The sequence below is a fragment of the Odocoileus virginianus genome, unplaced genomic scaffold (assembly GCF_023699985.2).
Source record: "Odocoileus virginianus isolate 20LAN1187 ecotype Illinois unplaced genomic scaffold, Ovbor_1.2 Unplaced_Contig_21, whole genome shotgun sequence".
In the NCBI taxonomy this organism is placed as follows: Eukaryota; Metazoa; Chordata; class Mammalia; order Artiodactyla; family Cervidae; genus Odocoileus; species Odocoileus virginianus.
Window position 1 is genome coordinate 123,147 of NW_027224338.1, and position 24,937 is coordinate 148,083.

At 36.2% G+C, this 24,937-nt stretch overlaps 1 protein-coding gene and 1 pseudogene across 3 annotated transcripts in view; one reads left to right on the forward strand and one right to left on the reverse strand.

Moving 5' to 3' along the window:
- The window catches only part of LOC110139303 (PABIR family member 1-like), a 62,102-nt gene that overhangs the window by 18,320 nt on the left and 18,845 nt on the right, over positions 1 to 24,937 (reverse strand). For 2 of the 3 annotated variants that reach the window (XM_070464228.1, XM_070464230.1), the window contains 4 exons: positions 18,929 to 18,985; positions 12,252 to 12,285; positions 10,294 to 10,386; positions 6,888 to 6,985 (listed from right to left, as the gene is read on the reverse strand). In XM_070464228.1, coding sequence (XP_070320329.1) covers positions 10,382 to 10,386; positions 12,252 to 12,285; positions 18,929 to 18,985 — 96 coding nt within the window. In that variant the 3' untranslated portion in view covers positions 6,888 to 6,985; positions 10,294 to 10,381. The remainder of the gene's footprint in view (positions 1 to 6,887; positions 6,986 to 10,293; positions 10,387 to 12,251; positions 12,286 to 18,928; positions 18,986 to 24,937) is intronic. The other variant, XM_070464229.1, reaches the window with a different exon arrangement.
- LOC110139296 (annexin A2-like) lies at positions 21,835 to 23,120 on the forward strand (annotated as a pseudogene).

A 24,937-nucleotide genomic window follows, 5' to 3' on the forward strand; every position in this document is an offset into this window, starting at 1 on the left:
GAATTAGCTTTCCACATTTCATCATAAAGCATGCATAATTCATAGAAGAGAAGAAACTATTGATGAGGCTAAACAGAATGAATTTCTTATTGCCAGAAAGAATCAAAATATTAGGTAAAAAGCTGTCTAATTTCTTAAATATTTTCTTAAAGCCTTTTGGAGTTTAATGTCATCATGACTTTCACTGTCATGCTAGCAAAGATGAAGGCAGATGTTTTTACAGAATATGTAAAATTTTAAGATGCAGAAGGGATCTTAGAAATACCTAGCCCAGCTCTGTTTTACAGATTGGAAATATGAAACACGGAGAGGTGATGTGACCTGCCCAATTTATACAGTGCCAGTGACAGAGCTGGAGCTACAAGTCAGGCTTTCTGACTCCTGTACTCACTAATAATGTAGACTGGTCAGTCAACTAAAAGGTTGATGTGAACCAGTGTTATCAATTTACTTTTTTGTCAGTAATGCCATAGAGATCTCCAATTTCATACTATAGCTTATTGGTCAATTTATAGGATTCAGTTAATAACTGTATCAATTTAACACATTTCTTCTGAGAGACTATGTCTCCCACTATTAAGAAAGTTGAGCAAGTGTCCAGCATTCTATATGATGTGTGACTCTTTTCACCTATACCTTATGGACATTTGTAAAAATTAATCTTATTTACTTTCAGGTTAAGAAGCACATTTTAAGAAATCTGTGAGATATCATGGAACTTAAGGGAAAGAAAGCTACCTTTTCACCAGAGTAACTTATTATTCTCTTGCCTTTTATAAATGCAGAATTCCAACTATCTGAGAGTGAAGTCTATGTATATGATAGATTCTTCAAGCTCAACTTTCTAAGATTTAAAATATTTAAAAACACTTCAGGCAAATTGTAATTAGTTTTCTCCATAGATATCCAAAGTACCATACATGCATTTTCATCATGGATATTTATATATAGTTGCTTCCAGGTGAATTTTAAAAATTCATTTAGAAGACAGATTAAATATGCTGTAGTGGGAGTACTAATAATTCAGGGAGCAGGAACAAAGATTAATGCAGAATTAGAATCTTAACTCATGTGCTTTTAATAGCTCATTTGATTTGCCTCAATTCTAAAGAGCCAGTGAAACAGGCCACCGAGATACAAATTCTAACCCCACACCCCTCTTTAATATAAGAACTTTCTAATACCAAGAACTGTCCATCAATAGAATGAACTGGCTGGCCTGTGAGGATTCAGTCAATCACTTTGAAATCACAAGATTTTAAACTAAAGCTAAAAGACAACCTGTCTGGAATTCTTAAAAGGATTCCTGCATTGAGAGGTAGATTAAAAGATTTCTAAACTCCTTAAAACCACTAGACCATTCAGGTATGACCTAAATCAAATCCCTTACAATTATACAGTGGAAGTGACAAATAGATTCAAGGGATTAGATCTGATAGACAGAGTGCCTGAAGAACTATGGACAGAGGTTCATAACATTGTACAGGAGGCAGTGATCAAAACCATCCCCAAGAAAAAGAAATGCAAAAAGGCAAAATGGTTGTCTGAGGAGGCCTTACAAATAGCTGAGAAAAGAAGAGAAGTGAAAGGCAAAGGAGAAAAGGAAAGATATATCCATCTGAACACAGAGTTCCAAAGAATAGCAAGGAGAGATGAGAAAGCCTTCCTCAGTGATCAATGCAAAGAAATAGAGGAAAACAATAGAATGGGAAAGACTAGAGATCTCAAGAAAATTAGAGATACCAAGGGAACATTTCATGCAAAGATGGGCACAATAAAGGACAGAAACAGTATGGACCTAACAGAAGCAGAAGATATTAAGAAGAGGTGGCAAAAATACACAGAAGAACTATACAAAAAAGATCTTAATGACCCAGATAACCACGATGGTGTGATCACTCACCTAGAGCCAGACATCCTGGAGTGCAAAGTCAAGTAGGCCTTAGGAAGCATCACTATGAACAAAGCTAGTGGAGGTGATGGAATTCCAGTTGAGCTATTTCAAATCCTGAAAGATGATGCTGTGAAAGTGCTGCACTCAATATGCCAGCAAATTTGGAAAACTGGAGAACTCAGCAGTGGCCACAGGACTGGAAAGGTCAGTTTTCATTCCAATCCCAAAGAAAGACAATGCCAAAGAACATTCAAACTACCGCACAGTTGCACTCATCTCACATGCTAGCAAAGTAATGCTCAAAGAAAAAACATCTACTTCTGCTTTATTGACTATGCTAAAGCCTTTGACTGTGTGGATCACAACAAACTATGGAAAATTCTTCAAGAGATAGGAATACCAGACCACCTTACCTGCCTCCTGAGAAACCTGTATGCAGGTCAAGAAGCAATAGTTAGAACCAGACATGGAACAACAGACTGGTTCCAAATTGGGAAAGGAGTACATCAAGGCTGTATATTGTTACCCTGCTTATTTAACTTATATGCAGAGTACATCATGCGAAATGCTGGGCTGGATGAAGCACAAGCTGGAATCAAGATTGCCAGGGGAAATATCAATAATCTCAGATATGCAGATGATACCACCCTTATGGCAGAAAGCAAAGAGGAACTAAAGAGCCTCTTGATGAAGGTGAAAGAGGAGAGTGAAAAAGTTGGCTTAAAACTCAACATTCAAAAAATAAAAAAATTAAAAATTTAAAAATTTTAAAAACTCAACATTCAAAAAATGAAGATCATGGCATCCGGTCCCATCACTTCATGGCAAATAGATGGGGAAACAATGGAAACAGTGACAGACTTTATTTTCTTGGGCTCCAAAATCACTGCAGATGATGACTGCAGCCATGAAATTAAAAGATGCTTGCTCCTTGGAAGAAAAGCTATGACCAACCTAGACAGCATATTAAAAAGCAGAGACATTACTTTGCCAACAAAGGTCTGTCTAGTCAAAGCTATGGTTTTTCCAGTAGTCATGTATGGATATGAGAGTTGGACTATAAAGAAAGCTGAGCACCAAAGAATTGATGCTTTTGAATTGTGGTGTTGGAGAAGACTCTTGAGAGTCCCTTGGACTGCAAGGAGATCCAACCAGTCCATCCTAAAGGAAATCAGTCCTGAATGTTCATTGGAAGGACTGATGCTGAAACTGAAACTCCAATACTTTGGCCACCTGATGCGAAGTGCTGACTCATTGGAAAAGACCCTGATGTTGGGAAAGATTGAAGGCAGGAGGAGAAGGGGATGACAGAGGATGAGATGGTTGGATGGCATCACTGACTCAATGGACATGGGTTTGAGCAAGCTCTGGGAGTTGGTGATGGACAGGGAAGCCTGGCGTGCTGCAGTCCATGGGGTCACAAAGAGTTAGACATGACTGAGCAACTGAAGTGAAACTGCTTTAAGTTCTAAGATTCTGTGATTTCACTATTGTCTCTCTCTCCTACTTTTATAGTACAGAGATCTTTTCATGTATGTTTTTATGGTCATACTATCTTAGACTACCTTGTATCATTATTTTCACACTTATCCTGCTTGACAATAGGAAAGGTATCTCACTCATTTTTATATACAGTTTTAAGCATGGTTTGTGTACACAGAAAATATTCAATACTTATTGAATATACTTGATATTTCAAACTCAATTAGTTGATTTAGTCATTATAAATTTGAAGAACCATATCTTTTTCCTGATCTGAGAATCTAACTTATTACTGCAGTGAGTTTTCATGTTAGGATAAATTTGAGTACTTCTCTTTTAGAAGGTTATAAGTAAAATAGGAATACGTGATTGAACATGAACACATATTTAAGGATTAAAAATGATGCTTTTAAAATATTTGAAAAACATATTTCTACTTTCATTTATCCTCTTACTGACAATGTGAAAACTACCATATATGTACACATATATACATTTATAATATATATTTAAATGTATAAGAAGACATACAAACACAGGTACAATATGATCACCTCTTGTTCTCACATTTTTAAAGATGAGTTATAAGATAGGTGATTTAAGAAACTAATTTAAAATAATTGGAACAATCAAAAATTCCAAAACCATCCTGTTGTGGGTTGAATTATGTCCGCAGAAAGATAATGGTGAAATTCTAACTCCCTGCACCTCTTAATGTGACCTTATTTGAAAATAGGGTCTCTACAGATACAATCCATTTCTATTATTTTGGGCTACCCAATTTGTGGTACTTTGTTATTGTAGCCTAGGAAACTAGTACATGTCCTTCACTGTGGAAAATTGGTATGGCAGTTCCTCGGCATGTTTAGAATTACAAAACATAGTCTTATTATAATATTTAAAACTTAACCACAAAATATCTCATGTAAAACTTAGAATTGCCTTGATCTGAAAATTAATAAATGGAAAATCATTTAAGAAATGGAGCCTCCCAATATACAAGTTCAAAAGGTAATAGAATGGAAAACCAACCACAAGGTCCTCAATTCTGAGCATATTATAGTGAGTTGTGGCACCCTAGGATTCAACTAAAACAATAAAAACTAAGAAAATAGAGTGAAAGAAATTGTCTGAGTTGAAAAAAAGTGTATTAGGATGATATAGTCAAGATTATCAAGATTTCTGGATGAAAGTTCCTCACACACTGAGTTATAGTCTCACCCTCATTGCTTACTTTCTCCATCCTTTTTCCATTCTGAAAAACTTTTTTTTTTGGCTGAACTGTCAAATAATGCATGGGGACCTTTTTTTTGTCAATAATATATAATTTCAGCAAGTAACATCACTGCAATCATACCTCATTCTGTGAGAGGTCCCTTATATGTTCACAACTCATCAACTAAAGTCTGGCAAGAAGCTAAATAACAAAGGCAATATTCATAGTTCACGTGTCCTAAGTCAATTTGTAGAATCCTATCCCAGTTTCAGGATGATCCCAGTCATCTCAGAAATATTCAGTTTCATTTACCCATTGGTGAATAGAATCTGCCCTTCTCCCCCTACCCACACACACGATATATATCCATTCTAATCAATTCCATCAGGGCTATTGACAAAAGATTCTTGATGCCTATCTTTTTCCCACGTGGGATACACATACATCAGATTTCAATCATTCTGATTAGTTCTAATGACAAAGAAAAACATTTAATAAATATTTTAGATAACCATTTCTACCTTCATTAGCTGAGGAAATTTAAACCAATTCTCAACTTTATTTCATGAAGATATAACACATTTCTATTTTTCAAAATGCTAATACTAGCCCCAATTACCTAGAGCACTTACTTTAGATTTAAAATTTTTAACAGATGATTTTTCTTATTTAAAAAATCCTTAAGACTTTTGAAGAGAAAATTGGGTTTTAAACAAATCTTTATAACCCTTTGGGAACAACTGGAAGCACATGATTCTTGCAGAAAAGCCCTAACATATTAAGCCTGTATTTAATCAAATCAGTAGTCATGATGATGAATACAAGGTAATTCATAGAATGTAAAAGACCACAATTTATCCACATTGTCTTTTTTCACACTTAATTAGAACACAAAATTGATCAGGGATAATCAGGTTAAGTACAAATTGAGTGAAGCCCCAATTACATATTATTTTCTTGCTATTCAATTAGCTTCCATTCATCTTGCCTCCCCTACATATTTCTTCCCAACAAATTAAACATCCAAGGATTCATGTGAAAAATTGGCAATCCTTGGATCAGTATGGTATAACTAGCTTAGTTTTTAAAACTGTTTTTGATAGATGATTTTTCTTTACAGAATGGAAACTAGCAATTACTGAAAATGCTAAAAAAAAACTAGCATAAATGTTCAGCACATAATTTTCAAAATCATTTTACCTGTTTATTAATGGAACAATTATATTTCATTAGAATGTAAATTTTATTTTTTATTCACATAAATAAATAGAACTCTCAGTTTTTTTTTTAAAGTCAAGGTGCAGCGTGTTTCTATATATTAGCAACCTGAAGATGTATAATTGTATCTTAAAGATACATCTTGTTTGGAAAATATCTTTGAAAGTTACTACATTGCTTTTAAGAGCATACACAGGAATTAGACATGCAAGTTCTATAGATAAATAGAATTTTAGGAAATTGAGAAAAAAGGATAAATAAGAAATAGTCAATTATATCACAGACAATTCTGTTACTGATCCAACATGTGTGTGTGTGTGTGAGAGAGAGAGATCAAGCAAATGAGTGCATGTGTGTTTCTCCACTGGGGAGAAAGTCTTGGGATGAGTGAACCATTTAGTTGAAAGTTCATCAATTGCAACAAATGGAAAACTAGAATCAGAAGGCAACACATGAGAGTTTGTGACAGTGCTGATTTTAGCTGGTGAATTATGAGATGATCCTGCACTGATGTTGTTTCTATCAAGAACATGTGAGGATAGATTAGGAAAAGAAAATGCCACTTATTGATAACAGAATTCAAGAGATCTCTGCACTTTGTGTACAAATGAATGCAAAATAAACAAGGGATTGGCACTGGTTACAGCAGCAGTTTCATAAGAGGAGTAAAACAAAACCAACAGTGATGATAATAAAAATCCATTCACTGTATTTTCCATTTTGATTATGAAAAATTGCTTTCTTGGCACACTTTTAAATCACATGCTCAGCCTAACAAAGTACACAAAAATCCAAGTTAGAAAAGATGGGCAGATGACTCTTTCCCAAGCTTGCATTTTTATGTATTAATATTTCTCTAATACCTCTTAATCTAATGCCAAAAGCCCACTTCTAAAAATGTGTCTACCATATACTAAGTGTTGGGTAGAAGAACTAAATTTAATAGTATCCATTTGGGATAGTCATTTTATAAAACTTACTAAAAATATTTCATAATATACCACACTTTTGAATACGTACAATAGCCAAAGTAGACCGAAAAACCAAAAGTGGCCGAAGTCTCATGTTAATACTTACCACACATTCCTATTAAACACTGGGATTAGTATCAGAAGAAAGCATGTTGGTTGAGTCTTGGAAAATTCTCTTTGGATGGTAATCAGACGTCATTTCACCTATGACAAAGAATGCATATCAAGGTGGACATATTTTATCTAATGTGTCTATTATGCTTTCAACTGAAAAAGTAAAACTTGTTCATTGCAATTAATTTATAAAAGAAAAACAAAAGGAAAATTTTTTACATTGCAATTATCCAGAGATCACTGTTTTCAGTAGTTCCTGAATATGTGTGTATACATAATTGTTTTTTTGAACAAAATTGGATTTGCACTGTAAATAATGTGATATATAATCTTTTTTATGATTATAATTTTTCTCATATTATTAACTAAATTCTACATATGTTTATAAAGCTTTGTATTAAGGATATACCATAATTTAACCGCATTCCTTATTTTAAAACTTCAAGTTATTGCTATCCTTATTTTGCTAAACATACACAATGAACTAAGTAGATGGATTTTTTGTAGAATACAATAAACAAATATATTTTTTCAATACTATGGAAAACATTTAATCACAGAAAACTGCATTGTTAAAACCTTGACTTTGAAGGAAATGTTACACATTAACGTGATAACCAGGTCTGAATGTGAGTAAAACTGATGATCAAGTTTATGACTTATTGTGTGTGTTTAGTCGCTAAGTTGTGTCTGACTCTTTGCGTGACCCCATGGACTGTAGCCCACCAGGCTCCTCTGTCCATGGGTTTTCCCAGGCAAGAATATTGGAGTGGGTTGCCATTTCCTTCTCCAGGAGAATTCCTGACCCAGAGATCGAACACGTCTCCTGTGTTGGCCAGGGGATTCTTTACCGCTGAGCCACCAGGGAAGCCATTCTCTTCTAAGTCTTAGAACATAATGAGAACACGCTGAGTCTGTTATGTTGTTAGGAAGACTGCCACTAATTTATGCCAAATGCATGGAACACTGCAGTCCATTTCAGTTTCCTTCTCTCTAGTTTTACGTTCCTCCTTCTCCTTCCTTTACCTCTCCCCTTCCATTTCTTGTTCTTTCTCCTTTTTCTTTCCCATCTTAATGGATTTTTCACAAATATACATTTTTAAGTTTACTGTCCTTTCCCATTTATCCATTTCCCCCTCCCTATTATAGTTAAACTTTGTACTAAGCCTATAATTCAGTAGTTATATCAAGAAAAAAAAGGAAATAAATAGCTTAGTGAGGCAGGGATGAGAAATGGGATCCAGGACTGTAGGAGTTTAAAAAAACAAAAAAACTGCTGTTCTTTCCCTATCCTTTTATTACTGAGTAGGTGGGTCATTTTCCATATGTTTAACCAAAAATAGCCCACATAAACAAGTTAACCATCAAAGGACATACACATTAGTATATACTTTTAGTGTTGTAAGTGCATCTAATTTGTGTCAACTTATTCATATGATATTAATGTGTATGTGTGGTGGCAGGGCAGCGCAGGGGTTGAGATTCAGCAGGATACTTGATGACTGATTCACTGTTTATTCATTCCCCACCTTGTTTCAGAAGGTATTTAAGGCAACTAGTTGACTAAACTGGAATTGAAAACTTCAATTCACATTTATATGGCACTTGATAGCTCTCAAAATGTCTTTACATATAGTTTCATTTAAGTAAGACAAATGGCCTCTAGTAATTTATCAAATATATTTTAAATAAATAAATCCTCTTAAATGAATTTATGTATAATACTTGATTTTATATGATATCTTACAAAAATAATAAGTTATACTTATTTCTGTTGGTAGATAAAAGTACCTTTTCTTTTTAATGGGCCAAGGACACTTTATCTAATGGTATTGGCAGCACTTTGACTTCTAAAATAAAATTATCATAATCATTATAAGAAAACATTTAAATAAGATCAGCTGTGATTATTTCATTATAACAGATCTAAAGATATACACTAAAAGAGAGCTCTATGTAGCATCCCACAATACATGATTTCATTGCTTGTCTCTAAATGTAGGTAAAAACAGGAAAGCCACAGGACAGCAAACTGACTTGTAATTTATAAGGATTCAGGATTTTCCCAAGTTGTGGGGGGGAAAGCTAGAAGGACCCACAGTCCTGGCTCTGACCTGTCTTGAGTCCAGGTGAAAATCATGAATGAATGAGAGGGTATAGTTGTTAAAAGTTCATTTAAGAGTTAACTCTGCAGATGTATAGAACAGACTTGTGGACTCTGGGAGAAGGCGAGGGTGGGATGTTTCAAGAGAACAGCATTGAAACATGTATATTATCTAGGGTGAAACAGATCACCAGCCCAGGTTGGGTACATGAGACAAGTGCTCGGGCCTGGTGCACTGGGAAGACCCAGAGGAATCGGGTGGAGAGGGAGGTGGGAGAGGGGACTGGGATGGGGAATACATGTAAATCCATGGCTAATTCATTTCAATGTATAACAAAAACTACTGTAATGATGTAAAGTAATTAGCCTCCAACTAATAAAAATAAATGGAGAAAAAATAAAAAATAAATAAAAATTAAAAAATTTAAAAAAATAAAAAACAAACAAACAAACAAACAAAAGAGTTAACTCTGATCCTTATGAACGAGCCAAGTAAAAGGAAAACTATGTCAGACAGTGTTAATGAATTACTGATTCTTCATATGTTCACATGTTCTCACATGTTCTTAGTCACTTGACTCTTTTCAATAATACAAAATGATAAACCAAAACAATAGCATTTTAATTTAGCTAAGAAGACATTACTTTTTCGGTTGTCATGGAACCTGGATCTATTTTTTTTTTTTTTTTTTGGCTGTACTTTGTGGCTTGCAGGATCTTAGTTTCCCAGCCAGGGATTGAACTTGGTATAATTTCTTTTAAGTTTTCTCAAATTCTTGTTTTATAAGCAATTTGGTATTTTCATACAATAGAAACTTACATTGTAAATCATTGCATAGGACTAGGAATAGGACATGGAGGCAAGCCGGTGCAACTCACACAAGTTTGTAGTGATGGAGAAAAACATTGCTAACACCGAATTGGAACAGAGGTTTTAAAACCACCACTTTTCTCAGAAAGCAGATCAGTGGTTTCCCAGAGTGGGTGGAGGTAGTGGGGAAGGAGATCAAGTGCAAAAGATCATGAGGAAACTGTTTAGAGTGTGAAAATTGTTCTATATCTTGATTATGGTTACAGTTACAGGATTGTACACAATTACCAAAATTAATCAAATCGTGTACCTAAAAGTTGGTGACTTTTGTAATATGTAGATAATAGTTTAAGAAATGAAAAGGAAGGGAAGACTGTCATTTAGAATCAGACATACTATAGCAAAATATATCCCTCAAAAGTGAAACATTTAAGTCTTACAAATATTTCAAGGGACACAGACTTTTAGACACTCCTTTCTTACCTTGCCAGTCACCTCGGTGAGAGAAGCTGCTGCAGATGCTGGAATTAAATCAGTGCAGTTTGCAGGAGATGGTTTCTCTACCTCGTTGTTACTCTGTATAAACAGAAAGCAGTGAACAACTGTAGCACCTATTACTTACTTATCAAATATTGAGGGTGACAGATATGGCATGGGGAAGAGAATCCTTACTGCATTAGTAGTTGTACCACGGAGCTCTCATCATCTTAAAGCAAGCAGGGAACCCAAGATTCACTTCAATAAGCAAAGGAACATTTTGCCTTTTGGGAAAGGGAGCTACATTCCTGATGAGGGGTTTCCCTCACACCTCCAAAAAGACCTAGAATGTGGGTACTCAACATTGAGCAATACTTAATATATACACAAATCCTAAATTTCAATCTTTCTCTTTGGATTTGACCTGTGCTTTATTATCGAAAACTACAGTACTTGTCCAGGAAAGGATCAAAAAAGATTTGGTTAAAACTAAGATACAAATGGGACAGCAAAAATAAACAGCTATAAAAATATTTATAGATTTTTTTTAACATGGACAAAATCAGGACTGCACAATTCAGGACTTTAAAATATGCCCTTTTCTTCTCCAAGACACAAGTAAAGTTATATTACATGTTTCTTCCTTCTAACACACCTGGCGATTTACTCACTCACTCATACCAACACCTAAAGTAATTAGAATTGAGTTAGTTAAAGGACTCTAACAGCCTCTAAAAATTGTTTTAGTACCAAAACATGAAAAATGACAGCCTCCAGAGGTTATCTATTCATTCTTCAGGTGCTATGCTGTGATAAGTTGCTTCAGTCACGTCTGACTGTGACCCTATGGATCCCACCAGGCTCTTCTGTCCATGGGATTCTCCAGGCAAGAATACTGGAGTGGGTTGCCATGCCCTCCTCCAGGGGATCTTCCTGACCCAGGGATCAAACCCACATCTCTTACATCTCCTGCATTGGCAAGTGGGTTCTTTACCACTAGCACTACCTGGGAAGCCCTCTTTCTTCAGGACTTATTCCTAAATCAAAGACAGATGCCCATCTAAGGCAGTCTGAGCTCAAAAGAAAATAAGATGTCACTGCTTCTGCTAATTCATTTCCCTACCTAATAATCCCCAAATCTAGAAACTGACATCTAAGCAGAATCTCTTCTACTCAAATTTCAGCTCAATTCTTACTCTGTCATTGTCTGAGATACCCATGGAAAAGAACACTGAAGATGTTCATGGAAAACTCACTCAACTACCACAACTGAATAATTATAATATGTTCAGGGACATTTAAAAATGTTAGCAAGGGTTGTAACTACCTTTAAAACATGCAACATGTTTAAATTAAAGGCTGTACATTACAATGTTAGTAGGAGTCTATGTGTTACAGGCATAAAAATGCAGTATTTTCCCAGTAAATCCATTGACTGTGGTTTAAAACTCAAACATATTGTCAATAAATTACATAGAAGGGCAAAATCATTTATAACTTTTTCATCTAAGCATTCAATCAGCACAACTGAACTTCTTTTAGACTCACTAGGACAGAAAGGAAATTGGTCCACAGGAACAATGGTGTTTGTATAAGACAACCACTGATTTTGAACCCCACTCTCAAACAATTAGTTACTTTATGGGTAAATCATAAACTGTTTCTTAAAAGCAATAAAAATTATGCAGCATATATAATTTTAGTTTCAAATGAGAGTTTAAATTTCTAGAAATTATAGCAAAACTAGGTAGCGCCAACATTAAAATCAGTAAAAATTTCAAATTTTCTACAAAATTGAAGGGGTAATACCATACTAGGCTCAAATTTTCTTTCCAAGATTGACCTAGCTGTATTGCATTTTGTACCTCCCTGCAAAAAAAAAGACATTAGAACTGAAGTTTGCCTATCTAAAAAAAGATATAACTGAATATGTGTACAACAGAAATTCAATGTACACTACTCACCATTCTTGCATTGCTTTAAACTCATGCTTTCTTCCTGAAAGGTGAAAGGAGAATAAACTGAATACCCAGTTCCTATGATTTTACAAAGTTTTATTTCATTTGGTTGTACATTTATTATTATTCACTGAGGTATAGAGTATAGTAGAGTATAAACAACTCTCTAAACAAGTATCTGGTTCTCTGCTTTTCACTGTTGCACCTACTGCACCTGAGATCTATTACTTATGCTTTATATAGGACATTGGATATGCAGGAATTGATTAGACGAAAAACTAGTATCTCTCTTCATTCAAAAGAGAAAACAGCAAACATCAAACTATTTTTTCAACCACGAATACTATGATATTAATAAATATTACTCAGAGCCCATCAAACTAAATGTCTTTCAGCATGGGTTTGCTTAAGCAAATGATGGTACAAGCATGATTTAAATCTAGTCATTGACATTGAAAAACATCTATTACATATTAAGTAGGAAAAAGCCACAAGTTATTTTTATGTAAAATTTTAGATGAGAGGTGCTCAGAAGGATGTTTCCTCAAAAGTTAGCAGTCCTTATCAATGTGTAGTGAGGTTCGTGGCAATTTGTTCTTTCTTTCTCTGTTGTTATTGTTCAGTCGCTCAGTCATGTCCGACTCTTTGTGACCCCATGGACTGCAGCACGCCAGGCTTCCCTGTCCTTCACCATCTCCCGGAGCTTGCTCAAACTCATGTCCATTGAGTCAGTGATGCCATCCAACCATCTTGTCCTCTGTTGTCCCCTTCTCCTCCTGCCTTCAATCTTCCCAGCATCAGGGTCTTTTCTAGTGAGTCAGCTCTTTGCATCAGGTGGCCAAAGTATTGGAGCTTCAGCTTCAGCATCAGTCCTTCTAATGAATATTCAGGACTGGTTTCCTTTAGGATTGACTGGTTTGATCTCCTTGCAGTCCAAGGGACTCTCAAGAGTCTTCTCCAACACCACAGCTCAAAAGCATCAATTCTTTGGCACTCAGCCTTCTTTATGGTTCAACTCTCACATCCATACATGACTACTGGAAAAACCATAGCTTTGACTATACAGACTTTTGTTGGTAAAGTAATGTCTCTACTTTTTAATATGCTGTCTAGGTTGGTCATAGCTTTTCTTCCAAGGAGCAAGTGTCTTTTAATTTCTTTCTCTGTACTTTAACATATTGTTTGATCTTTTTATAATGTGTGTTTTTTACATAAATAGTTACTTTAAAAATAACCCACATATGGAAAGACATCCTGTGTTTGTGGATTGAAAGACAATATTGTTAAAAAGGCAATACTGCCCAATGTGATCTACAGATGCAAGGCAATGCCCATCAAAACCTCAATGGCATTTTTTTGCAGAAATATAAAAATGATCTTGAGAAAGAAGAATAAACTTTGGAGGACTTATATTACCTGATTTCAAAATTCACTACACAAAGCTACAGTAATTAAAACAATGTCATTCCGGCATAAGGAGAGGCATACAGAATGATGGAATAGAATAGAGAGAGCCTAAAAATAATCCCTTGGATATATGGTCAATTGATTTTCAACAAGGATGCCAAGACCATTCAAAGGGGGAAAGAATGATCTTTTCAGAAAATAGTGCTTGGAAAACTGAACATCCACATACAAAAGAATGAAGTTGAACTCTTTCTTACACTATATACAAAAATTAACTCAAAATGGACCAAAGACCTAAAAGTAAAACTATAAAACTCTTAGAAGAAAACAGGGAAAAAGCTTCGTGTCATTGGACTTGGCAATGATTTTTTGGATATGACACCAAAAAGCAGAAGGAATCATATGAACAAAATTTAGAGGAGAGAAAGAATATGCAGGTTGGAGAATAGTGAGACTAGCTTGGCTGGAAAAGAATTTGCACTATAAACAAGAAGGAAACCTGGAGTGGTAAGAGAGCACCAGATTTATAGAATCTTAAATAATTGAAGATTTTTAATTTAACAAGTTTGGGCAGAATAGCATAGTTGTTAGGACCACAGATTCTGGAGCCAAACAGAACTGAGTCAAATCCCAACTCTATAACTTAATATCTGTGTGACCTTAGGCAAACAGCTTAACCTGAGCCTCAGTTTCTTGATCCTATGAAGATGATAATGATAATAATAAGGGTAATGAGGTGGTTGTACAGTTCCTTTTAAAAGGTCTGGCACATAGTAAGTGCTCAATACAGCCTATCTCTTCTTATTAGTACTCAAAAGGTAATGGGAAGCCATTCTAACTTTTTACACAGGAGATAAAAAGGTGAAAATAATGTTGTTTTTAAAAAAAAGCTACTTTGGTGTTGTTTGTGAAAGTCAGATTAAACTAGCAGAGGTAGGAAATCTATTAGAATATAATTAGAATATTATTACAGTAATCTAGACCCAAGGGACAGAAGAAAGTAGCAATGGGAACAGAGAAGATATTGTCAAGGAAGAATTAATAGGATTAGATGCTTAATAGGATACAGTAGAAAAATAAGGAAGAACTGAAGATGAACCTAGGGCTCTGAATCTTAAAACTGGGAGACTATTTTGATGCCATTATGGAAAATGAGGGAAATTGGGAAAGGAAGTTCAAGAAGTTAATCAGTCTTTTAAAACAATGGAATCACATTTTCAACAAAATGTAATTGTTAGCATAGTTCTTCCATTTAACATTTATTTAGATGCTTTTGTATAGTGAGAAGCTCAAAGTATTTTGTAATTCACTCAATTCACAAGTAAAGAGCAAGTTTTCCCAGAAGTAGGGCAGAATTTTGCTTATTGTTTCTCCCATTGAAAGTTGGAGCAATATTCCATGGTGCATTTGAATCAGTTCTAATGAGATGGATGAAACTGGAGCCCATTATACAGAGTGAAGTAAGCCAGAAAGATAAACACCACTACAGTATACTAATACATATATATGGAATTTAGAAAGATGGTAACGATAACCCTATATGCAAAACAGAAAAAGAGACTCAGATGTATAGAACAGACTTGTGGACTCTGGGAGAAGGCGAGGGTGGGATGTTTCAAGAGAACAGCATCGAAACATGTATATTATCTAGGGTGAAACAGATCACCAGCCCAGGTTGGGTGCATGAGACAAGTGCTCAGGCCTGGTGCACTGGGAAGACCCAGAGGGATCGGGTGGAGAGGGAGGTGGGAGGGGGGACCGGGATGGGGAATACATGTAAATCCATGGCTAATTCATTTCTGTATGACAAAAACCACTGCAATGATGTAAAGTAATTAGCCTCCAACTAATAAAAATAAGTGAAAAAAAAAGAAAGTTGGAGCATTCCCCAACATCAACTATCTTAGGATCGTTAATAAAAGTGGGTTGACACTTCTATTATTTATATCTTGCCTATTTCTAAAATGGATATGAGATAGTTTATAATAAAATAAGATTGTTAAAATAAGGATAAAAGGTCAAAAGCTAGGCAACTGTCAAGGGCAAAGAGTACTATATGGTAGAAACCTAGGTTAAGGAGATTTCCTGCACTTGAGCACTGAAGTTGGCTTTCAGTCCCTTAGTATCTGAAAAGAAAATAGTAAGTCACCCACTTTTGCTCTCTGAAGGAGAGTATGCCTGAGAGATTTTAGTTGCCCAATGGCACATTGCTCAATGAATTCTTGTTGAAAGAATAAAATAATTTGCAAACTAAGATCAAATTAAGTTTCTTTAAAATAAGTTAAGCTATTCCCTTAGAGAAGTAAGAGACAGTAGGTACTTTGCAGGTTCCAAGGAAAACTCAAAACCAACTCACAGAAATCTAATGTCATTGCTTTGTTGTTGTTCAGTCTCTAAGTCACGTCCAACTCTTTGTGACCCCATGGGCTACAGCATACCAGGCTTGTCTGTCCTCCACTATCTCCTGGAATTGCTCAAATTCATGTCCATTGAGTCAGTGATGCTATCTAACCATCTCATCCTCTGCCACCCCCTTCTCCTTTTGCCTTCCATCTTTCCCAGCATCAGGGTCTTTTCCAATGAGTCAGCTCTTCGCATCAGGTGGCCAAAGTACCAGAGCTTCAGCTTCAGCATCAGTCCTTCCAATGAATATTCAGGGCTGATTTCCTTTAGGACTGACAGGTTTGCAATACATATACATATATATGTATAATTATTACATTATAGACCTTATGCTTACACAATGTTATATGTCAATTATATCTCAGAGCTGAAAAAAAAAAAGAAAATTAACTTCTCACTTGATGTTCTCAAGCTCTCTAATGCTTAGAAAACAACTAACAACTAGAGTCAAGGAGAAATTGTCCATTAACTGCCTAGTAAGAAAAGGGTAACTTAAACCATACCCTTAATTAAATGTTGACCCAGAACCTAATATTAACTTGGGGCTGTGTGCTTATCTTAAAATAAATGCAAGTATAATCAAATCAGTTTGTAGGAAATACAAGGAACAAAAGAGTATATGAAACACTGTTACATGGAAGCAGAATCAAAATGTGGGGCTTTTTCACAAGACGAATGGCCTGGTTTCTTCAATAAGTAAGTGGCATGGAACAAAATCAGGAGAGGAAGGTTGTTTTAAATACAAGTGACCTAAAAGATCATGGCTGGAACATGTTTGAATCAGTGAAAAGGGCATTTTTTTTGAGAATCAGGAAAATTTAACATGGACTGGTTATTCAATAAAATTAAAGAATAACTCTGTTAGATGTGATGATGGCATTGTGCTTATGTGAAATAAAACATCCTCAGATTCATACAGGGTATTTAAGGTTAAAGAGATATCAGAGATCTACTTTAAAGCACCCTCCTGCCCCCAAAATAAAAGGGGATAGTTGAAAAATGATGTACAAAATGTAATCAATAGTTAAAGCTGGATACTGAATACATGGAGGTTCTTTTTTGTGTGTTTTTAAATTTCCATTAAACAACTTTTAATGTAGTGTGCCAGGCACCACACATATATTAAATCTTTTCATCCTCACAATAATCCTACAATGTAGCTACTATTAGTTCCCCCATTTTACTAAAAAACAAAATGAAATTAAATAATTGCCTTTGTTAATGTCAGAGTGAAAGTTCAAAATGTAATGAGGCAAGAAACACACATTTCTGTTTTGTACCTAAAAGGTTAAGTTTAATAGCTAAAAAGAAGTCATGGTTAAAGAATACATGTAAAGAAATATGCAACTTAAGATATTTATCAGACCATTAAACTGCTGAAAATAAGCCTTAATTTTCCACTCAGTCAGCACCCAGATTGAAAGTTAATGTTGTTTCTATTTTCCCATTTCATTCATTTTCTACTTATGCTTCATTTTATTTTAGTTTTAATTTTTTTAATAATTTTATTTAAATTTTAAAAGTTTTAATTTATTTTTTACTGAAGTATAATTGACCTACAATGCTATGTTAGTTCCAGGTGTACAACAGAGCAATTCAATATTTCCGTATATTACAAAAATGACCACCACTTGTGTTTCATTTTAAATGTTTATAATATATATTCTGCCACTCTAGAAGTAAGTTGCTTTACAGTTTATATTACCAACCAGTTAAATTAGTCCTGACTTTCAAGCTTCATAATCAGATAGAAACATATAATCAATTTTTAAATATTTGGTCTAATTTAGAGGAAGAAAAAAAATTGCACAAATAAACCAGAGGTCACTTTAACTACTAGCTTTAGGTTCTTTCATTAAGAATGTCTTAAATGGCTACATACTCACAAAGACAAACAGCAAAAGAATGTCTTATTCATTAAAAAGTAAAAGAATCCTTTAAGCCATACTTTATTGCTAGTGGATGATAAGTGGGGCCTAGGAAGCCATGGCAAGGGAGAGAGAGGGAGAGGAAGCAGGAGCTGGAGAAATAAAACCTAGGGTCACAGGACAGTTTGGGTTTTGTGCCACTGGAACTTGGTGAGAGTAGCTGTGAAAGAATTCAATAATTTGGGGCTAAGTCTTGGCTTGATATTTGTTAATGCTGAACATCTTTGGTTTCTCACCTTGTAAGTTTCTTGTAGGGTGAAATGAGCTCACAGATGGGACCTATTATATTGCTAAGTGAATAATGAGTGCTTAATAACAGTTAAGCTCCCCTACTTAAACAAAAGTTTGCTTGTAGTTGGGTGAAAAAAAAAAATCCACCACTCCTGGAGGAATGGTGATTTAATCTTTTGAATTCGGTGGCTAAACCTTGGAAAAATCAAAGATTTAGTTCTGTATTAGGCTTTTACTATTAAACACACACACATACAACATAAGACAGATAGACTGTGTCCCTGAACTCAGATCACTGAGAAGTGAACACAAAGCAATAGCATAAAGATCATTAAATGTGTCAAAATATTTCTTCATCTGGGATTAAGAAAACCATGATAAACTATGACTATTATGAGCTTGAAAATTAATTTCCATATATAGCCTTCATCATCTTTGAGATCCCTTGAAGAAGCTAGATTCAAGGTCAAAGGGTATGCGGTATTTCAGGAAACTATCAATTTATTAAAATAGTTAATAACCCAAATAAATAGAGGTCTCCTTAGTTGTTTTGGATTTTGGTGTTTTTGCTTTTTTTAAAGAAACCATTCCTGGCATTAAAAATTTAATCACTTGTGACCTCACTTAGAATTATTTGACCATAGGTATTTTTAAAAGAAAAACAGAATTTACTTTTTTTTAATGAACAGCTGTCAGTTTTTCAAAACTTCCTACCTGTTTGATTTGATGGAGGTGACTGACAGAAGCATGGCTGGGAGAACATGGCACAAACTGAAATTTAAAAGATAAAAATCAAGTTTTCTTTAATGTTTCTGATTATTTCTAAACATTAAGTCAATATTGAATGGCCTAAAGTATTTCTTGAGTGCCTGATGCATGCTATCAACAGCACTAATTAAATTTAAAGTTTTTAAAAGTAAAAAGTCCAATTGAATCTTGTCTGAAAATTATACTAATTGAAAATCTCTATATATCATAACAGAACAAAATAACCATTAACATAAATACAGGGCAGAAGAATATCAATAGAACATTTTATCTCTAGCTTTCCCTTCTCAAGGCTCAAAAATCTTAAAATCACTTCATTTTTTCTTGCCAGTTTTAGCACATTATCAAAACTTAGTGATAGGCATTACCCAGAAAAAATTGAAATGGTCATTAAATCAGTAACTAATTTAATAAGCATGAGCTTCCCTGGTGGCTCAATGGTGAAGAATCCACCTGCAATGCAGGAGACACGGGTTTGATCCCTGGGTCGGGAAGATCCCCTGGAGAAGGAAATGGCAACCCACTCCAGTATTCTTAAAGCCTGCCAGGCTCCTCTGTCCATGGGATTCTCCAGGCAAGAATACTGGAATGGGTTTCCATGCCCTTCTCCAGGGGATCTTCCCAACCCAGGGGTTGAACCCACATCTCCTGCATCTCCTGCATTGCAGGCAATTCTTTACCTGCTAAGCCACCAGGGAATCCCAAGAGTCAGACATGATTTAGCAACTAAACAACAACAACAACAATTTAATAAGCATACTAAAGAAACAAACAAAATAACTCCAAACATCTTGGAATCTAGCTGGGGAAACTGAACTTTCATAATAAAGAATGACTAAGAGCAATCAGGCTCAAGGAATTCAGCACATTTTACTCTTGCTTGGTCAGATACTTGTCTAGGCAAGGGGTCCCCAACCGTTAGTGGTCCGTAGCCTTTTAGGAAGTGGGCTGCGCAGCAGGAGGTGTGTGAGTGAAGCTTCATCTTCTACTCCCCATCTATTGCATTACAGCCTGAACCATTCACACCCCACTCCATCACCCCCACCCATGTCCACGGAAAAATTGTCTTCCACAAAATCTGTCCCTGGTACCAAAAAGTTTGGAGACTGCTGGAATTGGCACTTTGTCTTTTGCAAGACTATTGTCTCCTTTTTGGTCTTTTCTCAAAGCTTATGAAGAACCATACAAAAGGGAGATGAAAGAATAGAGAGATGTAAAGCTGTGTGAAAATAAGGCTTGAGAATTATGTTTAGAATTCATTTATCCATTCTATCTGTAGCCTGATTGGCTCTTGAAATGCTAGATGATGCTAGATAATGAGTATAACATATCTTACATTCACATTATATCTTAAGATCACATTGAATTGTGCATTTAAACATGTTTAATGAGCACCTACCTTATGCGAAAGCCCTGTGCTAGGCCCTGAGGATCAAAAGATAAATAAGACATTTTCCTGTCTTTGAGAAATTCAAAGTCCAGGTTGGGAGAACTAGGCCACAGGTAAGTGCCAGGACAAGTTAGGATTCGTAGGAGTTCAAAGGACAAAGAAAATAATTCTGCCTAGGGTGTTGGAGCTGGCGTCACAGAAGAGAGAAGGAATTCATTAGATAGAGAAGAGAAAGGAGGCCATTTCTGAGGGTGAAAAGAGATGTTCAGGCAGAGAGGCATGTTTGGGGAACAGAGAGGCTCAGGGTGGCTGAAACTTGGCATATGGTAGGGCATGAGGGAGAAATTTGGTTGAAACCAGGTTGTTGCTTTTGGACTTTAGCCTTTGAGCCCAATAGGAAACCTAAAGAATAGGTCTGAGTTCTTAAACCTCAAGGGTATTTTAGACAAGAAGATCATATCTGTTGTAGAAAGGCAACCCTAGCAGTGAATGCAGAACAAATTGAGGGTGGAGGGAAGAGGGACTAGAAGCAGGGTCATGGACCAGGCAAAAGATGACAAGGGTTTGACCGAAACAGGGAGGGATAAAGATAAGGAGGCAGATTGGAGAAATGATAAGAAAGTAAAAGGAACTAAAGACTGGCCTGAGGATTCCAGCTGAAACTATTGATAGTGGCCAAGAAAGGCAGTAAGAGGAGCTGGTTGCTGGTGGGGTGGGGGAAAAGAATGAGTGCTCAGAAAATGTGTGTTGGATAAACAAGTGTTCTTTTGAAGCAAATAGTCTGAATTTTTATTAGGTTTTAAATTTTATCATATGACTTTAAAGGAGATTTGTTCAATCACTCAGTTGTGTCTGACTCTTTGCGACCCCATGGACTGCAGCATGCCAGGCTTCCCTGTCCATCACCAACTCCCAGAGCTTGCTCAAACTCATACCTATTGACTCGAGGATGCCATCCACCCATCTCATCTTCTGTCACCCCCTTCTCATCCTGCCCTACCTCACCAATTATATTTTGCTTAAGATAGTTCTGAAATCAGTTTTTTTCTTATTATTTTCTAGAAGGTGGAGGAAACAGCCAAGGTTCAATGACATTGACACATCATCAACCGAAGTTCATAACTTACATTAGAGTTCACTCTCGGTGTTATACATCATGGGTTCAGACAAATGTATGGCAACACAAATCCATCATTACAACATCATACATACTAAGCAGATTCACAACCTATTAATCCTGATCTTTAATTTTTTTCAACAGAAATTAACTCACTTTCTCTCATTATGAAACAATCAATACATGCTCAGTATAAAACATAATTAATAAGGAAAAAAGCATCACCCACTATCCAGAAATGACCATAGTAAATATTTCAGTGTTTATTTTTCCAGTTTGAGTTTTTTTGTTTTTTCTAATAACACATGCCAGCTCTGCATCTGGAGCACCTGAGGTTCTATCAAAATGTCTACTGTTCATTAAATTCTGTGCGAGTGCAGTTTAGAAGGTGACCACTGCTGCTGCTGCTGCTGCTGCTGAGTCACTTCAGTCGTGTCCAACTCTGTGCGACCCCATAGATGGCAGCCCACCAGGCTCCCCCATCCCTGGGATTGTCCAGGCAAGAACACTGGAGTGGGGTGCCATTTCCTTCTCCAATGCATGAAAGTGAAAGTGAAAGTGAAGTTGCTCAGTCGTGTCCAACTCTTAGCGACCCCATGGACTGCAGCCCACCAGGCTCCTCCGTCCCTGGGATTTTCCAGGCAAGAGTACTGGAGAGGGGTACCATCGCCTTCTCCCAAGGTGACCACTATACACCCTCAAATGCATAGATGTTAGTCAAAGTATATACCAACTTTGATACTGAGTGGGATATTTTGAACACTGAAATGGCCATCAGGACTAAAGATGTGGTTGAAGTCATCATCATCAGCAATTTGACCATCTACAGCAAAGAACAGAGGCATAATATTACTTTTGCCTGTCAGAGAAGGACCGAAAAGGGACTTGCATCAGCAGTGAAGTCAGACTTGTCCAGCCACCTGGAGAAGGTGATTTGGGGCCTTCTGAAAACACCTGCCCAGTACAAGGATTCCAAGCTGAATGGCTGCTCTGTGAAGGGGCTGGTGACTGATGAAAACTCTCATTGAAATCACCCCCTCAAGGACCAATCAGGAGCTACAGCAAATAAAAAGTCTACAAGGAAATGTACAAGACTGATCTGGAGAATGACATTATTTCTAATGCATCTGGCAACTTCTGCAAGCTGACTGTTGCCCTTGGAAAGGGTAGAAGAGCAGAGGATGGCTCTATCATTGACTATGAACTGACTGGCCCAAGATAACTGAGACCTCTAGAATGCTGGAATGAGGAGGAAAGGAACTGATGTCCCCAAGTAGATCAGCATCAAGTGTCACCTCCAGAAAGTATTTGAAAGGTACAAGAGCTATAGCCCTTACAATCAAGAAGGAGGTGAAAGGAAAATGCTTTCCTGAATCTGGTCCAGTGTATTTAGAACCAGAAGCCTCTGTATTTTGCTGACTGACTGTACAACTCCACCGAGGGCAAGGGAACTCATGATAAGGTCCTAATTAGAATCATGGTATCCTGCAGTGAAGGAAGGGGACACATTAAAAATTGGGTCTGAATTTAAGGGAAAGTGCCGTGGGGCCTTGTACTACAGCATTCAGGAGGACAGGAAGAGTGACTGCCAGGAAGTGTGGCCTTGCCTGGGTTGTAGGGGTGACGCCTGACATGGCACAAGTGTCCAGAGGTGGGCCGTCTGTGCTTCCAACTGACAGTTCTGCAAAATCAGTTTGCTATTACCAATCCCCTTGTGCCCACCCCTGTGAGGATGACATTAGCACTGCCTTTTCCCCCACGCTGCCTAAGCACTCCTGGTTTTCCAAGCAAGTCTCTCTTTTTAGTCAAAGAAATGAATATTCGAAGGAGTCAGAAGTAAAATCTAGATATAAAACACTTTGTTTGCCTCTTTTGTACTGCATGGTAAACAGAAGCAAAACAAAACCCAAATATATTCCAAGTACCTTTCCATGTTAAAATTTATCTGCAACATCATTTTTAAAGGCTTTCCTTGTTAAAATTCACCTGCAACACCATTATTATAGAAGTACCATAATAAGAAGCACCTATTTATGTGCCAGACATATCTTAGATCACTCAGTTCTTACAACTCCATGATATAGATATTATTATTGCTCCACCGTCCCCATTTTTTATTGGCCGCACTCTGTGGCTTGTAGGATCTTAGTTCCCTGACCAGGGATTGAACCTATGCCCCCTACAGAGGAAGCACAGAGTTCTATCCACTGGACTGTCAGGGAATTCCCTATTGTCACCATTTTAAATTTAGCAAACTGAAGGCCAGAGAAATTAAGCAACTTGCCTAGTAATACAGCTAATAATTGCTAGAACTGGGACTGAAACACAGATAAGGAAGGTCATTTATTTAATCTATTCCCTGTTGCAGGACATTCATACTGTTGCCACATATAACTAATGCTATGATAACAACTTTTAAGCTAATCTTTACATGTATCCTTAATGAATTCTTTAGGATAAATTCATAGAATTGGAATTTCTGGATCACAAGGCTGTTGATACCCATTGCTGAACTACCCTCCAGAAAGCTCATACAAATTCACTTTCCAGCCGTGTTATGAAAATCTTGATTTCCTTGTACTTCTCCAACATTAGATATTACTACTAATTTTTTAAAAACTGTATGCCCAGGATTTCCTTGGTGGTCCAGTGGTTCAGAATCTGCCTTGCAATGCAGGGGGACATGGGTTCAATCCCTGGTTGGAGAACTAAGATCCCACATGCCACTTTGGAGCCTGCATGCCACAATTAGAGAGTCTGTGCATTTTTCCATGGACTGTGATGAGAGATCCTATGTGTCACAACCTGATGCAACCAAATAAAAGTTTTTTTTAACTCTTAAGGGATATTATAAAAATAATCTATTTTCCAAAGCAAGTAGAAAACACTGATTTATCCAATAAAGAGTTTTGGATATTCTCTCCCAATGTGCCCCACTATTAGCATTAATCATTGAGAAGTTGTGCAGTAACACACATTAAATCTTAAAAAAAATTAGTTTTACCTTTAAAAAGTTCTCATATTTATTTCCACACACATACATATCTTTAAACAAGCAGAATTTTAACAAGTTTAATTCATGCTACTGATGCTCATATCATCATCATTCAAATGCCCAGAAAGTTCACAATATAGAAGATGCAACACTAGGTTTATAAGGTTTACAATCTAATTGAAAAGACATGATTGCTTGAACTTAAATATATAATACATTCTATGTACAAGATGGTGCTTTATCTAAATTATAAATGATTGCTATTGAAAATGAAACAAAATAAGAGAATTGCATGGTGTGGCAAACTCTTCTAATTATGAAAGATTTCCTGGAAGTGATTATTTTTAACTGATATCTAAAGGAGTACATCAAGGCTATATATTGTCACCTTGCTTATTTAACTTACATGCAGAGTACATCATGTGAAATGCCAGGCTGGATGAAACACAAGCT